Source organism: Vanessa cardui, chromosome 5 (assembly GCF_905220365.1).
Source record: "Vanessa cardui chromosome 5, ilVanCard2.1, whole genome shotgun sequence".
In the NCBI taxonomy this organism is placed as follows: Eukaryota; Metazoa; Arthropoda; class Insecta; order Lepidoptera; family Nymphalidae; genus Vanessa; species Vanessa cardui.
Window position 1 is genome coordinate 11,926,662 of NC_061127.1, and position 19,121 is coordinate 11,945,782.

The 19,121-nt window shown below is 31.3% G+C and overlaps 1 protein-coding gene across 1 annotated transcript in view; it reads right to left on the bottom strand.

Moving 5' to 3' along the window:
- Window positions 1-7,660: 7,660 nt before the first annotated feature.
- LOC124529931 overlaps window positions 7,661-19,121 on the bottom strand; it is a 36,039-nt gene continuing 24,578 nt past the window's right edge. The window contains exons 4-8 of the mRNA XM_047103873.1: window positions 14,089-14,238; window positions 12,156-12,299; window positions 10,725-10,829; window positions 10,268-10,411; window positions 7,661-8,555 (exon numbers count right to left, since the gene is read on the bottom strand). Coding sequence (XP_046959829.1) covers window positions 8,089-8,555; window positions 10,268-10,411; window positions 10,725-10,829; window positions 12,156-12,299; window positions 14,089-14,238 — 1,010 coding nt within the window. The 3' untranslated portion in view covers window positions 7,661-8,088. The remainder of the gene's footprint in view (window positions 8,556-10,267; window positions 10,412-10,724; window positions 10,830-12,155; window positions 12,300-14,088; window positions 14,239-19,121) is intronic.

Sequence of the window (19,121 nt, forward strand, 5' to 3'; positions counted from 1 at the left end):
TGAATATCATAAATTAGCAGGAAATGAAATTCACGCTTGTCACCCAAATTATCTTAACTTCAGCTGAATGAGACTGGGAAGCGAAGTTAGTACAATATCATAAACTATAATCTTCCAAGACGCGCACCATCTTCTGGTAAGTTTTATGTGTGCTGGTAAGGTTTAGTCGTTTTTACAGTTAGGTAATTAAAAAAAAGTACACCCTAGTATATGATGCTAGTACTGTGTATGAGTCATCTATTACTAATTCTGTTCTTTCACCATAATTAATATAAATACGAAAGTAGATCTTTCTGTCTGTTCCTCTGTCAAGACCAAACCACGGAACAGAATATAAAAGAATTTAGCAAACTTTTTTATTTAACAACTGACGAATAAACTCTTAAACACGATCAACATCAATCGATCCGTGGGAAACTCTATGCAACTATGTTCCAGCTTAAAGGACCTTGATAATAACATCTCAGACTTCAGTCGCTAGCGCATGTAGAGATAAATAATCTTTAATCTTCTTGAAGTGATTATTGGTAAGTACTTTGTTGTACGACTTTGAGCAAACTCAACTTTGTAAGTACCACCCATCACATACTAAACCGCCAAATAGAAATACGGAGTATGTTTGTGTTCCAGCTGGAACGCTTCTAAAAGCATGATTAAACCAGTAACTATAGACACAAGGCTCACGCCACCTTAGTTTCCAAGGTTTTTGACACATTGGCTACATAAGGAATGGTCAATATTATATGCCAATGTCTTTTTGTATTGGTCACTTACCGGTGGCCCGTCCGTCTACTTATGTTAGAAAAAAGGTAAGTTTTGTCAAAAATCACCAATTGTCTTAGACTATTTCAGAATTATTAAATGATTAAGGGTTTTCAAATCTAAAATATCCATTTTACGTATTAGAGTGTCACGTCTTATTCCGTCGTATAAAACACGTTCAAACTCATGTTACCAAAATTAAATGACGTTATATGACAATTACATTTCTCTAAAAGGATTTTCGACTCTTGTTACAGAAAATTCCCTTTTCTCAGCAAAATCATCGTCGGCACGTAGACTGCGATCGTAAACTGATAATAAAGTGTCCGACGCACAACGCACGTATCATTCTATAACGTGATTTGAGAGAGGTTTTGTATCAGGCTATCAGAGACCGAGGCCTTCGGGAACCATAGCAGTTGTGACATCAGAACTTATCGGCTAACCGAAGATGTGCGACGCAATTGGTATTTTATATAGAAATCACATACTGGCAAAAAGCTTTCCGAAATCTGATATGTCCTTTGAATGTATATCTTATGCCAGTTTTCTCTTCGCTTTTTATTTATAGTCTTATTCGTCAGATACATTTCTTATATAAAAAAAGAATATTCTTAACGTATATTTTTTTTTTGTATCTCGACTGATTTATTCGTTTGTGTTTTTTGTTTCCGTATTCCCTTATTATTTGTTTTATATTTCATTGCTCCACTTTTCATGACATTACATAGTCTTAAGAATAATTTGTATAACAAAATCATTATTATTTACTAATTAAACTTATCACGGTATTAATCGGGTTGTATTGGTGATGCAGACGGTGGATTCCAGGCCAAAGTGCTTGCGGTAAGGAAGATTAATTAAATGTCACATCGGTTATAATATGACAATTCATTTTTTGGAACCATTATAATGTTTGACCCATTTTAAGTAGTATTGGAAATTTGGAGACACGGATGTTAGAGTTTGCATTAAATATCTGTAATTTAAGATTAAGTAGCTCATAAAATATATAGCATCTCATAATATGAATCTTCACGTAAAATGTGTCCAACATGATTAAGCTAATTATCATCATTTCATTGCATAGGTTACCTACTTATACCACTTGGTGATTAGTGGGCACCAATGTTGTCAAAAGGCACATAGGTGCCAAAAAAACCATAACCATTCTTTACATCGCCAATACGCCACCAACCTTGGCAATTATGTTATTAATTGTTATCTCCCTTGGGTCTGTAGTACTATACTTTAGTGCCCAATGCGACAACAACCTTGGCATTGCGATTTATCTTTCTTTTTCTTTCAATAATTAGAGTTCCTTTGGATCTCATCCTTAAGTTCTGCAGCTAAAATAACTTATATCACCATCTAAATGTTTGAAACATTGCATACTAATGATATTTCTAAACTTCATCATGGAAATACCGATTGGAGCTCAATTCCGAATGATATATATTTTCATAAGATTATTTTAAATAATAGTATAATACTATTTTGACGAGAAATATTTTTATAACAAATTCAAAATTCAATTTTAAATATTCTAAGGATTACATAAAGCATTATTTTTTATATAAACGTCTCATTTAAAATAAACAAATACATATTTTTTACTCTACACTATGTAAAAGTTTTATTTACCCTGTTATAATTGTATTTGTATAAATTAAACAATGAACATTAATATTTATTGTTCTATGGACATTATTATGACCCAAAATGGGAATCCTCGTGAGAGTCGTATAACGTATATTAATTAAATAAATTTATTATTTCATTTTCAACAATCATTTATTAATACCTTATTACAGTGTAAAGGTAATTAGTCCACAAAACCTTCTTAAAAATATTAAACACATTCAGGTTTCCTCATGATGTTTTTCTTTACCGTCGAGCACGAGATGAATTATAAACACAAATTAAGCACATATATAGAGTGGTGCTTGGGTTTGGGTTGCCTGGGTTTGAAGCCGAAATCATCGGTTAAGATTCTAACCACTGTTCCATCTCAGCTCACTTAAAGTATATGCAGCTTAAATTCAAGTCAACAAAAAAATGAACCACTAATGAGTCAAAGTCTCATTTTGAGAAAGAATGGAGTTAATTCCACGACATTGTTCTAATATGGCTTGGTATACACGTATGACAAACTTTATATATATAATATTAAAAACCTCATTTATATACCTCGGTAAGATTCCATGATACCTTTAAAATATCTATTCCAGATATTAAACTATCTATCATATCGACAGGCCATTGCATTTTCATCATTTCATCCGACTTTCAATATGGACCTTTGCCAAGTTTAAATTATGTAATAATACTAATGTCCTAATACTGAAAGAGGAATTTCATGTTTATTACGGTTTATTGCGAGTGCGGTTTACTTCAGACGAAATAAATACATTTTATACTTATACTATGTTTTTAAACGTGCTGTACGTTTTATTCGAACAAGCATTCGTTGATTTTAATGCTTGATAAATGTAATTAAATTAATTATTGGAAATTGTTTGTTTGTTTAATTTCTTAACGCTTCTTCTCGATAGTAAATAATAATTATAATATATTTATTTTTCCTTTAAAAACCACGTATTAAATTGTATTATATTCAGTAAAATTGTATAGAATGGGAAACAGGTCCATAACACAAGCGTGTTTAAGTTTGTGTTGTGTTTGCGTGCATGTGTTGTATGTGTGTGTGCTGATTATGTGTATGTATGTATGAGTTTTTTTTATTATAGTTATTAAAAAACGGATTTTTACCATGTTTTTCTTATTTTTATTTGATGGACCTCCATATTTTAACATTATCTACGAATGTCTTGTTCACAAGATATATAAAATATTCCGTTTTTAATAACTGTAATAATCTATGTGCAATTCATGCATTTAATACTTTTCCCTTAAGTTTATACAAAGATAGTAAGTTCTAATTGCAAGGAGCCTAGAAGTGTACGTGGAACTAGTTCCATTCCAAAATAACACCATTGAGCATAATTTGGGTCTATTTCATACAAATGCCGCATGATGTTCTACCACGTATGCACCGAATACAGCAAAGAAGCGTCGAAAAAGCTTAAAAACCCGTTCCTTAAAAGAAGATAAAACCTTTTCAAGCTGAAGGACATGATTTTTTAAAATGAGAATTACATTTTCTTAACATCCCGGAGAAGTTACGACCTTTTGAAGTTGATGGACACTTATGAGTTTTTTAAATGACAATTACATCTCCGTAACATCCCGTAATGCATCCATCATGAGACATTCCAAGGGGAATTCAAGTTCCAAAGCATAGCTCCCGACAGTCAATAGCTTTGTGTCACATAAGTGGCCATTATCGAATACCTTGCAATACGTCGGTGTATTCAATACCATTGTGAAACTTGAGATGCTTTCAAATTGTATCTAACACCCTTAAAAGCCTTTGTAAGGACACTACACAATTCCACGTACGAAACTTTGTTCGATTCAACCAACTTTTTAATGCAATCCTCGCTAATATTATAAATGTTGTTTCACAGCTGCTTGACAATATGTTTACAAGAATATTACGTTATTATCAAAAAAAAAAGATGTGTGTGCACTTAAATGACATCACAAATATAATGTAGGGCTTTTTCAATTTTAGAAGGGCATAATAAAGAATTGTTCTCACTGTGTAGACAAACACAATTCTACAATATTATCTTATAAATAAAAGCAATCGCTTTTCATGCAAAATCCACCAATCACCATAGCCCATTTAAGGCTAATAGTTCCACATTAGGGAAAGGCAAAGTCTTGTGGAATGTAAACTGAAAAAAATAACGCTGGAATTGAGTCATAACAATAAATTACTCTCTCTAACGACATGGAAAGAGTCCAAATGGTCCGGATTTTGAATCGATTGTTTGGGTAACGCATAGTCTAGTTGTACTCCCTTTAACGTACCTTTCAATGGGAATTAAATTCGTATGATTGCTTAATTCCAGTACAGTATGGACATATTACGAGGAATTACCATGTCGTAAAGAAGATCTTGAGCATGAGTGTGAATGGATATAGAAGTAGAGGACGACCAAAGAAACGATGGATGGATTGTGTGAAAGAAGATAAGGTTAGAAGGAATGTTACTTGCGAGATGATGTCCGACAGATAAGTATTAAAGGCATGCTTCGCATACACGAAATTAAATTGAGATAAAGGCAGGAGGATGATGATGTCTCATTCCAGTAAGCTCAGAGTAACAAAGACACCAAATATACAGTCGGCAAGTAACCACTGTTTTGTTTATTTTCATGTTTATAATTCATCTCGTTTCCGGCGGTGTAGGAAAATATCGTGAGACAACCTACATTATATGCCAAATGAAACTCATCACGTCCACCAACCCACATTAGGAGTATATGATGCAATAAGCTCCAAACGTCCTCAAAAGAATTAAAGCCTAACAGGGATATTTAGAAACGTTTTTTTTACTTCTGAACATTCGTTTTTCAAATTCAAAATTTTTCATTCCAAATTTAAATTATAAGTATGTGTAGATGGCAAGTTTTATAGTAGATAATAGCCTTTGTTTTTTTAAGATTTTGTGGGCTTAAATATTAACTTTGTAAATTATAATTTTTTAGATAAAATTAGGTTATTTATTATTTACCGATGATTACCGTTTCAAACCCTGGTAAGTAACACTTATTCATGTGGTTAATTTGAGTTTATAATTCATCTCGTCTTAGCGGTGAAGGAAAACATAGTGAGGGAACCTGCATTTGTTTTTTGACAAATTTGACAAATGCAGGTTTTTTTTACTTCTAACCATTCGAGCATTCCAAATTTAAATTATAAGTATGTGTAGTTGGCAAGTGTTATAATGCATAATAGATTTGGTATTGCCTTTGTTTTTTAGATTTTATGGGCTCAAATAAGTTGACATAAAACTATACTATAGAGAATTGACATACTTAAAGTATCATTACTTTCCTTGGATATTCAATTGTTTTCGGATATTTAGATTTGTACCAAAAATTTTTGAAATATGGTCATTATAAGAAAAAGTTTCTTAACTACAACTCAATATTTTCTAATTATAGAATCAAACTTAAATATTTCATAAAGGTCTATTTGAATAAGCCAATGTAATGTAATGGCCAAAGCCATAATAGACCCAAAAGATCATTGGATCTTGATTTGATATTTCAGTGAGGATTGGTTTGACCTTTACTTGACATTAAAATATTGATTTAAAGACTATAATAAATCATTTAATTTGAAATTTGCATTGAAATGCATAAAATGTTCATGTTTTATATTTTTTAGATAAAATTACGTTATTATTTTAAAATTGAGATGCGATATGGCCCAGTGGTTAGAACGCGCACATAACCGATGATTACGGGTTCAAACCCAGGCAAGCACTACTGAATATTCATGTGCTTAATTTGTGTTTATAATTCATCTCGTGATTGGCGGTGAAGGAAAACACCGTGAGGAAACCAAATTTCATAGAAATTCTGCCACATGTATAGTCCACCATCCCGCATTGGAACAGCGTGGGGTAATATGTTCCTTCTTCTCAAAAGAAAGAGGCCTTAGCCCAGAAGTGGGAAATTGACAGGCTGTTGTTGTTGTTGCTTCAAATTTAAGTCAAACTGGCAAGCTGTAATAAAAACAATAACCACTAATTAACTAACAGCGCTTCATTTCACGTTCGTAGTCTGCGTTAACTAATATGTTTGTATAGTTATTATTACTTGTATTAAATTTCCAATCCCTTGAGTATTATTGTAATATACCAATGAAACGCCATAATTTATTCTGGTAATGACCCTTATTCACGCAACCGTTCCCTAATAGTCCAGAAAAGTATTACATGTGTTCAGAAATTCTTATTTCCGAAACTTGTAACATCAAATTATGCTAGATTGTTTGTATTATAAAAAGTTACTTTATTGACAATAAGTGACTAATTAGAGATAATAATTTTAAGGAAGAATGGATGAAGTCTTCAATGAAACACAATTTATGAAATATTTTATTCAAAAAAATGTATAAAATTATTTGTTTTTATATTCCAAACGGCGCAATGACTATTAAATTATTAAATAATGTTTATTATTAATAAATTGTTCAATACGATTTTAAATTTATTCAGCTTACGTTTATCACGAAAACCTTTTTATAATTTACAATTTTAAATTAAATTAGTAATTTATTACGGAATGACGAATTCTGTGTTAAAAAATTAATGAGAACAAATAATAGTAATGTTTAATTTACACAATTTATTAAATTTAATCATAATTGCATTCAAAATATAATACTCGTTCTCTTTTAATTTATTATTTATTTATATAATCGTATGATATCAATTTAAGACAGACATGTACGACCTTATGTCTGCATCTTTTGATGCGGTTACGGAAAATATACTCACACAGTTGATTGACTTAAGACCTTTTAAAATTTTGAGTATAAACGTATGTTTGATTCATCTTATGTACAATGTGATACTATTTCTTCTTATTTACTTAGTGCACTGTGAAATGTATTTAAAAGTTACGCTAGGGAAGAATTTATAGCGACAATATAATCGCTTTTTAAAGCGTATCCACACCTGCGCAAGTTCGACTAACCGTCTGGTATATTAATGTAATAAGAACTTATTCACTTGCTAGTTTCGTAAGCTTGGTTCGTGTGAGCAAGTGTGGATGCGTCTTTATGTGAGAAAAAAAAATATTTTTTTACGATTATAAATTTAATTAAAATATAGAATATTGAAGCTATTTACAATATTTACATAAGTCAGCTGTTATATGAGTTAAGGCTGAAGTAAATGAAACATTATATAATTCTTTTTACACATAGATAAATAATACATAATATTTATAATTTTGTTTTTGATTTTTCATCAACACCATAGTATAGCTACTGTTTGACAAAGAGTTTTTTTAGATAAATTACTAATTCGTTGACAAAAGAAGGCTTTTATTTTTTAATATATAATTTAAACATTCATAATAGTTTCAATACAAAGATATATTAAACAAAACATTTTGTGAAGTATATAATATAAAACGGTTGAAATATAGCGTGAATATGTGTGATAACAGCGAACATACTGTAGTTACAGTCTTATCATAATTCGTACTTATCATAGCACTGCGTTTTAACTTATATACTACATAGTGCGATAAATACACTTATAATTGCTGTCCAATTAAACATAATTCCTATAAATAATTTTGCTTTATAAGCACTTTCGTAATCATCACTAAAACATAGATATAAATCGCTAAGTCCTGGAAGTGTCTGTTTTAGTAATATCTTTCGAAATTAGGACTAGTATATCCAACCAAAGTTTGGATTCAACTTGATATCAGAATCTATTTCTTTGGTCATAAACCTTGTTTCACGTGAATGTGACGGCGCGTAATCCACATTACCATACATACTGGCGCCCGCACAGGGATATACAGTTGAGAGAGGTTTCATTGCTCTCAAAGCTGTTTTGGTTTGACCATCTCTATAAAGGATCATGTCTGGATGCAACGGATCGTAGAACGTTCCAGAAATGTGGCTTACATCAACATCGTCTATATCTGACGCTGCGTCGTTGAAAACGTTCGGAGCTTCTGTCGTGAACATGTCACCGTTCTTGGAATTTCTAGATCTTTCTCTGTTTTTGTAATACCGGATACCGAAAAGCAATGCAACTAAAATAATGATAATCAAAATCCCAATACTAATGTATATAAGGAATTTTGTATTTGATGAATAGTGTGACGACTCCTTTACAAGCGACGATTCTGTAACAAGTATTATTCATTCAGTGCTATCGATTATTAGTTAATGTGAATAAATAATAATAGACGAAATTTATAAACATTCATATTATATTCGAATCAAATATAACTGTAATTATGATGATAATTTTCATTACAAATTGCATTTTAGTCACGGTTCTATAGTTATATTAGTATTAATAATTATATCATCTATTACAAAATGAACCGAAGTGTTCAGACGAATCACATATATTTCACTATCGCCTGTTCGAATACAAACAAACAAGCGTGTTTAGTAGTAATTGTGTTTCGGATTGTAGGGTGACTTAGCCAGTATACAGGCACAGCTACAGGCACAAGGGCCAAGACATCTTGGTTACCAAGTTTGACGACACTTTGACAATGGAAGCAATGATTGATATTTCTTACAGCACCAATGTCAGTTAATGGTGGTGACCACTTTATTTGTGTATATTCTTTTTTTTAAATCGATATATTTCATGTCATAGATACTTCAATACAAATAATATTATTTTACAGCATACCCATTTTTATGTCTTAGATAAAAATATGTTAATTTGGAGTGACAACTGTAGCTGTGAAGGTACCAATAGTAGCAAATGTACCAATTTGTCAATTTATACGCTGTTGGCTTCCTATTTATTAAAATAAAATAAAGAAGAATTATTCATTCTCAGCCTCCATGCGTCGAATAAAATTAATATAGGAAAATTTATTGGACAGAAACTTTACTGAGTCCTTTTCAATTACTTCTTGGTGGTAGGGCTTTGTGTAAGCTCGCCTGGCTAGGTACCACCCACTCATCAGATATTCTACCGCTAAACAACAATACGCAGTATTGTTATGTTCCGGTTTGAAGGGTGAGTGAGCCAGTGTAAATGCAGGCACAAGGGACATAGCATCTTAGTTCCCAAGGTTGGTGGCGCAATGACGATGTAAGAAATAGTTATTATTTCTTACAGCGTCATTGTCTATGGGTGATGATGACCACTTACCATCAGGTGGCTCATATGCTCGTCCGCCAACCGATTCCATAAAAAATACTTCATTAAAATCAAATAATAAGTGTACCTAAGGCTATCGACAATCGACTATTAGTTTTGTCATAATCCGGTCCATAATAGTTGAATATAATATGCCTACGTTAGAGCTCGGTTATCGAAATTTTAATTATTTGGAATCATTTGTGGTTTGCCACAACCGTGCCGAAATGTATGCAAGAATTATCACACGAGACCATGACACCACATATTACTACGATCATCTGGACCTAATATTAAAATCAGTCTAAAATATAATAAAACCATATAAGTTAATTTCAATTACAAAGACTGTTAAATCTGAAGACAAAATCTAGAAACTCACCTTTAAAATACAAGAGTGCTAAATTTAGAAATTAATAAGTTCATAGTAATATCAATATAACGCTTTGATAGCAACTTTATATTCTTAACTAGCTACCCACCTCAGCTTTGCACGTAACATAAGTCGGCATATTATACACCCATATAATACGACGATTTAAGTTATATTAAAGAATGTAAGTTATATAAGGAGTATTTAAAAGGAGAACCTACCAAGAATTATATTGTTTTCTGCTAAGAATGTTAGGAGAATAACTCAACAAAGTTTTATCACAATCGAAAGGACGGATATACTAACACACATTTTTATTGACTAGAAAATTAATGTAATCAGTTTTGAATATATACCTTTTTCGTTATCCATATTTGATACTAATATATGTATCGAAGTATCTTCGGTATTCCTTGAAGACGGAACGTTTACATCCATCGGTGCCTGCAAAGCTGGATTGGAAATTGGAATACTTGGCTCCCTCCAATTTTCACCAATATCTTTAACAATATCATTAATTATTGGACGAGTAACTTTTACTGTCTTACCATAGCCAAAATGTAATCAATACTTACAAACTAGAATCTATGTAGGACAGTATGAAAATCACACAATGACAAAAATATTTATATGTATATATCCAAACAATAATTTCATAACAATATATACTTTTTTACTTTAAATTTCATTCCATACCATCAAAAACAGTAACGGTAAAACATTAAAATCAAAATATGATCACAGAAAATACGACTTTATAGCTGAAAACATTAAGCTTAAATTTGATGAAATTGTTTTAATCAAGTAGCTTACCCGATTCATCGAAGAGACCAGCATTTCGACTTGCGTTATAATGGTTCGTTACTTCATCCTCTTCGATAGGACTTTCATACTTCTCCGTAAGAACTCCAAGAGGAACTGTATACAGAAAAACCATAATATTACATTTACTTATAGAAAATTCTTCAAAATAATTTTCTCTGGCTTCTTTGGTATTAATAGGGCATTTTTTTTTGTAAATAGATTACTCAATTGTCATTCATGTTATAGTTCTTTTTTAAAAATCGAATATCAAGAATTGATAATATGTATGTTTGATTAGTGATATTATTTATTTGATCCCCTGCTCGTAAGTGGAGGAAAATATGAGGAAACCAACATCTGACCAATTTAAATGAACTTCTGCCACCGTGTATTAACCAAAACAAAATGGGACAGCGTGGCAGGATTAACTCCAAATGCAACTTTTTCCTCAGAAGAGGATGAAAGGGATGAGCCCAGCTGTAGGATATTCAAAGTCAGTTCTGTTACTTCTATTATTATATAATCTATTATTACATAGTCTCTCTATAATTAGCATTATTTACGGTCGATATAATTTATATAATCACTACAATTTAAAATATTCATAGTAATAGTAATACTGAGTGAAATAAAATAAAACACATCGTGTTGCAAAACTGCAATGTGTTATTGCATTTTTTAAATAAAATAGTTTATTCAAATTTAAAGGAATGCCTATATTGCCTGTAACATGGATGAAGCGATTATTTCCCAAGAATCTCGGTATTTAATAAAGAGACCAGGGTCACATTGCTGTATATAGAAATATACTCGCGGGCCATACACTCGAATTATTTGATATGACATGCAAAACGAAATATTGTTACTGATTACAATTTGAATTATATTTGTTACTAAATCATTAGGTTTAGTAACAAATGGAGGATAACATTTGAAGTCGAACCTTCGGAGTTGATGGTACATAGCTTGCAAGGATTTCACATTTTTTTTTTAATTTATAGCAAATATAGACTAGCAAATGGACCACCTGATTTTAATCATCGATATTAATCTTGGGAATTACAGGAACACTTAAGTAATGCTGCTTACGGTACTATATATGATAAGTAGGTGAATTCTACCTAGAAAGGTTTAAACAAACCCAGACAACCTAAAATATTTATCGAAAAATATTTGGCGAATATTTGGTCATTTTCGTTCGTCAGTAAATAAAAAATACATTATTTAAATTTTACAAATGAAAAGATATAATTGATTGTAATATTAAAATAACCAATTTTTACTAAATGCACACATATGCATACACGGTACAAATACCAAAATAACATTTTTACAATTTTTGTCTGTCTATCTTTTCTCCTTCGACCTTTAACTTTTTTACCTTGTTTGACATTTTATTATTTAAATGGTTCCAAACAATAAACGAATCAATAAACCTACCGCAAGCATAAACAACTTTGAGATAATTCCTCGGATTTGGCTTGCAAGGCGACCCGAACGTTCTGTTATTTGCCACGATTTGGCACCATCGTTTACCGTGACAGATCTGCATAACTGTTTTCACAGCGTGTGGAGCGAAGCATTCTGCAAGAAAATTTAAAGTGTATACTATTATATTTTAAAACTAGATTATTTTTTGTTCGAATTTTGAATCTGATCTTGACCAAATATTTGATAGTTCATTTATTAAGAAACAATATTGTCTGTATAACTTTTATACATTTATACCGAACAACCATAAGGATTCTTTTTTTTTTCTTAAATATATCGGTGGTCTAGCAAATAGCAAATGGACCAGCCCATAGTACCTATATAGTTAATTACAGCAGTTTAACGTATCCACGTTAAACCTATAAGTGTTATCAAAATGCTTCCTAATGCTATAAATAAAGTATGAATACATATAATAAATTGGAATGTCTGTTATATTAAAATTTGTAAGAATTCGCGGACGGGATTGAGACGTAATGTCTTTCTCCGTCTAATCTCTACAACGGCTAGACCAATTTTGTCAGGACTTTCACTGGCAGATAGCTGATATAATCAGGAGTAACTAGGCTTCTTTTATTTTAGAAATATACATAAAATTTCAGTTTAATTCAAACCCGCACGATGTCGCGGTCACAGCTATTTTATAATAAAGCTGAAAAAAAATACTATAATTATTATTATACACAAAATATATCACGTCTTCCTAAATTAAGTAGCAACAGGATTCTATAGCTTATTATAAAAAATTACCAACAAAACCAGAAACCAGACGAAACAAAATTTAAACCCAACGGACTCGAACAATGGAACAAGACTCATACGCTTTGTCTCACATAAAACAAACATCGTTCGTCCTCGCAAATGTTTTATTACATTGCATTAAATACTATAAATATTTATATGAAACAGCCATTATTCGCTCAGTTGCTTTTTTAATTTACTTTCATATGTTATAAAACAGAAGCACAATAAATTCTCCATATATAATAAAATTGTTTGTTTGTAATATTAAAATAGCCCTTTTTTACTCAATGCATATGCACGGTACATATACCAAAATAAAAATTTTCACCATTTTTGACTGCCTGTCTGTCTGCTTATTCCGGCTAATCTCTGGAACAGCTGGACTGATTTTGACAGGACTTTAATTGGCAGATAACTGATATAATAAGGAGTAATTTTGGCAACAATAATATATTTTTTTGTTAAATTCAAACGCATACACGGTCACGGGCACAGCTAGTTTACAATAAAGTCCGAGGTTCGCTGTGAACGTTTCATTTCACTTTTGAATTGTCATTTTAGTGAAGTTTAAATAATGTATTCCGAATGACATACAACTGAATTAGTTGGTGTTTAATCGTTGGTCACGATAAATACTTCTAAATGTGTAGTAAAAAATCTTCGATCCTCATCTAAGATTGAGAGTCGCGTGCTTGTAATACCTGACTTATTTTACCTTCAAAATGAAACATAAGAAAGCATTGTTATGTTGTACGATAAATATCGAGGATTGCTTCGTCGCATCTTGTTTATTTATTAATTTATTAAAGAAATAAAAAAACAAAAGAAGTACAAGTAAATTATAAAATGTGCTAGCCTTATCAGTTACAGAAGATCTCTTTAACGCATCTCTTAAGGATTTAGAACAGGACAGAAATCGGACACATACATTTAACTAATACATAACTAGTATACGCAGTACATACATATATCTATACTCTTTCACTACCAAACCGCTAAATCGAATTTGATAAAATTTGGTTTGAAGCAAATCTTATCTCTTTTTGCCTTACACAACCAAACCCCTACACGCAGAAAACAACTAGTGTAGACAAGTGTATAATAAAAAAATCTTGTGAGTAATTATATGAGATCTTACTCTCAGCAATATTATCTGGATACTGAGGACAGTTCATCGTTTCGTAGGGCGCTCTCCCGAATTCCGCGTTGAATATCGCAACTCTGGAATGCGCGTTACAGCTTAACTTGACCACCTCATCTTCACATCCTGTGCGGCTGCGGAACTCAGCTGTTGATAAACCATTATCATTAAACCAATGTGCACATAATTACTATACGAAATTTCTAATACAATTTGACACTATAATATAATATAATGTATAATCTATACATAATATTGGAGTGTCTGTTTGTTATAATAAAAAAGCCCTTTTTTTACTCAATGCTTATAGATTTATACACGGTACATATACCGCAATAACATTTTTTGTAATTTTTGTCGGTCTGTCTGTTTGTTCCGGCTAATCTCTGGAACGGCTGCACCGATTTTGACGGGACTTTCACTGGCAAATAACTGATATACTAGAAACTAAGGCTTAAGACAACAAGTTGTTTTAAGCTTTAAAACAACAAAACGCATTTTTTGTAACGTTCCAATATATAAAGTATCAGAAAAAACATTTCTAGAGCGACAACAGTTTACTCCTTTACATATTTTTATAAAAATATCTTAGTATTAAGTGCTCGTCGCCAAGTAAAGATTACTTTTATAATTGGCGTAAGAGACAAACGTAATCAAATCTGCATATCAACTTCTGGCATAATCGCAATAACATAAGTGTGCAAGCTTTGCAAAAATTTTGTATATAATAACATATATTTTTACAGTGAAACGTAACGAGAGATTTTTTCTTTCAAATATATTTTTATCGATTGCTTTTTATTTAATTACTTATTTTAGCAGAGAGGAAAAACAATTATTTTTATATCATGACCTCCAAAGATACAGTAAGATAACCAAAAATATATTTTATAACAATAAACAATTATAATCAGAACAATATTTATTAAATTTTGTTTCTTTTCATAAATATTCGCTAACATTGAATTATTTTAATACACAATTAACAAATCATGACAGTTTTTGACATGTCGAATCATAAACACTCAATGAACGAATAAAAACGCAAAAGAACTTATTTCTATTCGTATTTGATTGGATAAATTAATTTTCTTTCGAATTCCATTATGTCTATAAAAATCATTGATTATTTCCTAAAAGCCTTCAAGGGGCCACGTATCATGTATAATTTAATATGTGAACATGAAAGACCCCTCGTAGGAGTTCATTTACCTCCCTCTTTTACTTTATTGAGGGAAATTATTTACCGTCATGGTTACAAGCTAATGTCCTGCATTATGATTCTATAAATAAGTGCACAGATAGCGTAACACAACATGTAGAATTCATTCGAAAAATAAAACAATCCTAAAGATATATATAGCCGTGGATTTCTGGGTTGGGCATAAGGAACTAATCAATACTTATAAAAAAATTAAATGAATAAATATGAGACAACATCACATACATTACTCTGATCCCAATATAAGTAGCTATATACTTGTGTTATGGAAAATCAGAAGTAACCACAACCAGCCAGATCCAAGACAACATAGAAAACTAATAATAATCTACATTGACTCGGCCGGGAATCGAACCCGAGACCTCTGCGTACCCATGAAAACCGGTGTACACACCACTCGACCACGGAGGTCATCAAAATTGTATGAAAAGTATTAAAAAATTATTTGTTGGTCGGATTGCATAACGGATTCTAAATTCAAATTCTGCATTATTTTTTTAATATCGCATTTTAAAGCAATTTCAATAAACTCAATACTGATAAATCTAATTCGATATCTTCGTTGTTATTATTCACGTAATAAATACTTTTAAAACATATGTTCCTCCCTAGATGACTCATAATATACGTATTACATAGTTTCAAAACAGTACGTATCGTCAAACTGTTTCTAAATTAGCCATATCAATTGCCGTGTAAACTCTCACAACCCTTTCATACCATTAGAAATCTTACACCACCAATCAACTAAAAGGAGTGAGAATTCATCAATTAGTACCGGAGTGTTTTGTACAGGGGAATTGTATTCACTATTTTAATGAACTAAGTGTGGCGCAAACATTAGTTTTGTTTTTTTTTTTTTTAATCAAAATAGACGGAAGTATGATAATATGTTTTTTTTTATTAATAAAATTATCTTTTTCATTTAAAATACAAACAAAGTATATAAAATAATTTATGATCGTGAACTTGTTAAATAATATATGAACATATTATATTACAGCTGCTAATTTAATTTAACTTAAATGTCACGCGAAAACGTAATTATGTCAACATGAAACGACTATTAATGCAATATATGACACGCAGTTTTAAAAATTTACATTCAAATACATGTAAAAATGTATTATATTAGCAAACGTATTCAAACAACAAAAACATTGGCATACTTCATAAAAACTAATATTATTAACATTAAAATATGGCAATTATAATAAATGGCTAAAACATATTGAACCTGTTTGTCTGAAGATCTTAGACAATGATAAAAAAAAATAAAAAAAAAAAGTTTTGATATCACTCGTTTGCACAACATGCTCCCCACCTAGCCACACCTACGCCGCGCCTAGGGCGCTGACCTCTACCATAAATTTAATAACGAAACATAAATCACATCAACACACTCACTAGCCCCTTGCAAGCGGACAGCGATTAGTGATCCCCTCACCGTTCGAAAAGTATTTCATTCTATTAAGTATTTGTCCGTGTCTTTACATTGTTAAGTCTATATAAGATTATATAGACAGCTTGTTCCATAGCGCGGCTTCACCCGTTCGATCATGTTATCAAATCAAAATATACTTTATTCAAGTAGGCTTTTACAAGCACTTATGAATCGTCAATATTCGTCATACGAAAGCTACCACCGGTTCGAAAAGTAGGTTCTACCGAGAAGAACCGCCAAGAAACTCAGTAGTTACTCTTTTTCACCATTTAAAATATTATAATGTTAGATATTCTAAATCGTTTTCAGTACCGTTAGCATCATGTATTTAATTTCATAACGATATTTGGAGTAATTAAGATGTAATGCGTAACAAATAAGCAAATTAATTTCCTTAATTCTAAATTAAATATTTATATTTGTATATATTCTTCAAATATGTGCGTTACAAAGAGTATATAAAAGAAAAATATGACTTTTAAAATGATAAGTCTTAACATAGTTTGAAAGAACGAAGACAGGAAACTTTTAGATAATCCATAGAGTATAAAGTACATTTCTTTGTTCTATTTACTGATACTTTGTCAAGATAGTATATTTCTATAAAAAAAATAGTCTATGCTAATCGAAGAAAAAGCCAATTGTTAAATAGGTATATTGTCACTATCAAATGTTCCTATAAAATATATCTTTATGTATAATACAAGACTTCTAATGACAGTTGGGGTGGTGTTTCAAAACGCCATTTTTAATTACACTTTCCATCAATGGTTTTTCAATTCAGTGTCAAAAGCTGTTTATTTGGGTTGTGTCTTGTAGTTGGAATATACTGTACAACTTTTTTTTATGGAATAGATTAACGGACGAGCATATGGGCCACCTGATGGTAAGTGGTCACCATCACCCATACAATGACGCTGTAAGAAATATTAACTATTCCTTACATCGTCCATGCACCACCAACCTTGGGAAGTAAGATGTTATGTACCCTGTACCTGTGATTACACTGACTCACTCACCCTTCAAACCGGAACACAACAATACTGCGTACTGTTATTTGGCGGTAGAATAACTGATGAGTGGGTGGTACCCAGGCGGGCTTGCACAAAGCCCTACCACAACTATTATTAAACGAGAAACAAATATACAAAACCGAACTACCTACATGTGAATTTTGTTGGGACAGAAACGTACACTGGCCGTTATAGTCCTTTCTAAATCCCATCGCGATATAAAATGTCATAAGCTTAAAGGACGATGGACGGACATTTATTATTTTTAGAAAATGATTTTTCCATTACGCCTTCCAAAGAATGTTTTCTTTGGACATCTTGTTTTACGTATATTAAAGCTCTCGGCCTTTTCGCTATGGAATCATTCACGAAATTCTAGGTAAACTAACGAATACACTTTCGTATTTTATACAGATGTAAATGCTGTAATTTTTTGACTGCTACTCCAAAGCCTTCTCTCCCTTTGAAGAGAAGGATAAGAACATATTTCACCATGCAGCTCTAATACATGTTGGTGTATTTACATGTAACTTAATTTCGTTGAAATGAGACACATGTATGTTTTCTCACGATGTTTTCATTGGTAAAAATGGACGCGTTCTATCCACTGCTCATCTTTGCTCCTAATTAATAAAATTCAAAGATATTTATCGCCAATTTTATATATTTAAATGTACTTTCTGGATAATCCACCAACCCTTGTTATGATCCAAAACTTCTCAAGAGGGAAGGAAGCCTTTCTTCAGCAGTAGGATATTACAAAGTAATTTACTATATTCAAGATTCAATTTACTTACAAGTTACGATAAACATTAGAAAATTTCACGTAGTCAAATATTTGAATGAATAATTTATTTTATTTAACATTAAAATCAAATAGTTTCATAACTATAACACATATGTTTAGAGATAAAAGCTCTTTATAAATTTATATTATATCAATAAATAAACGATTACTAGTCAATAGTTTATTATTAAATAAAGAAGAATATACCGTACGATGTAGAAATAATGAAGACTTACTTCAACTCATTAATTTAACGAAATTTCTGAGTCCAAACTTCCTATAATCAGATTTTTACGAGGAAACTTAACGCCGAAAGAGTGCAAAGTTCATGAATAAATAAACGGGAAATAAATCAAACGGGACTTAGCCTTACCACACTTTTCCGCTCGAATTTGTCCCAACGTAAAATGGTGTAGCCATACATTAAATTTTCACACAGTATATTTCATACCTCATAATGGCAACACTTTTATTATTTTCTCTTTCTCTTAGCGATAACGCTTAGTGATCATATAACACTACCAACTCGTAATGCATACAATGATACTCGAAAAATGCATATTT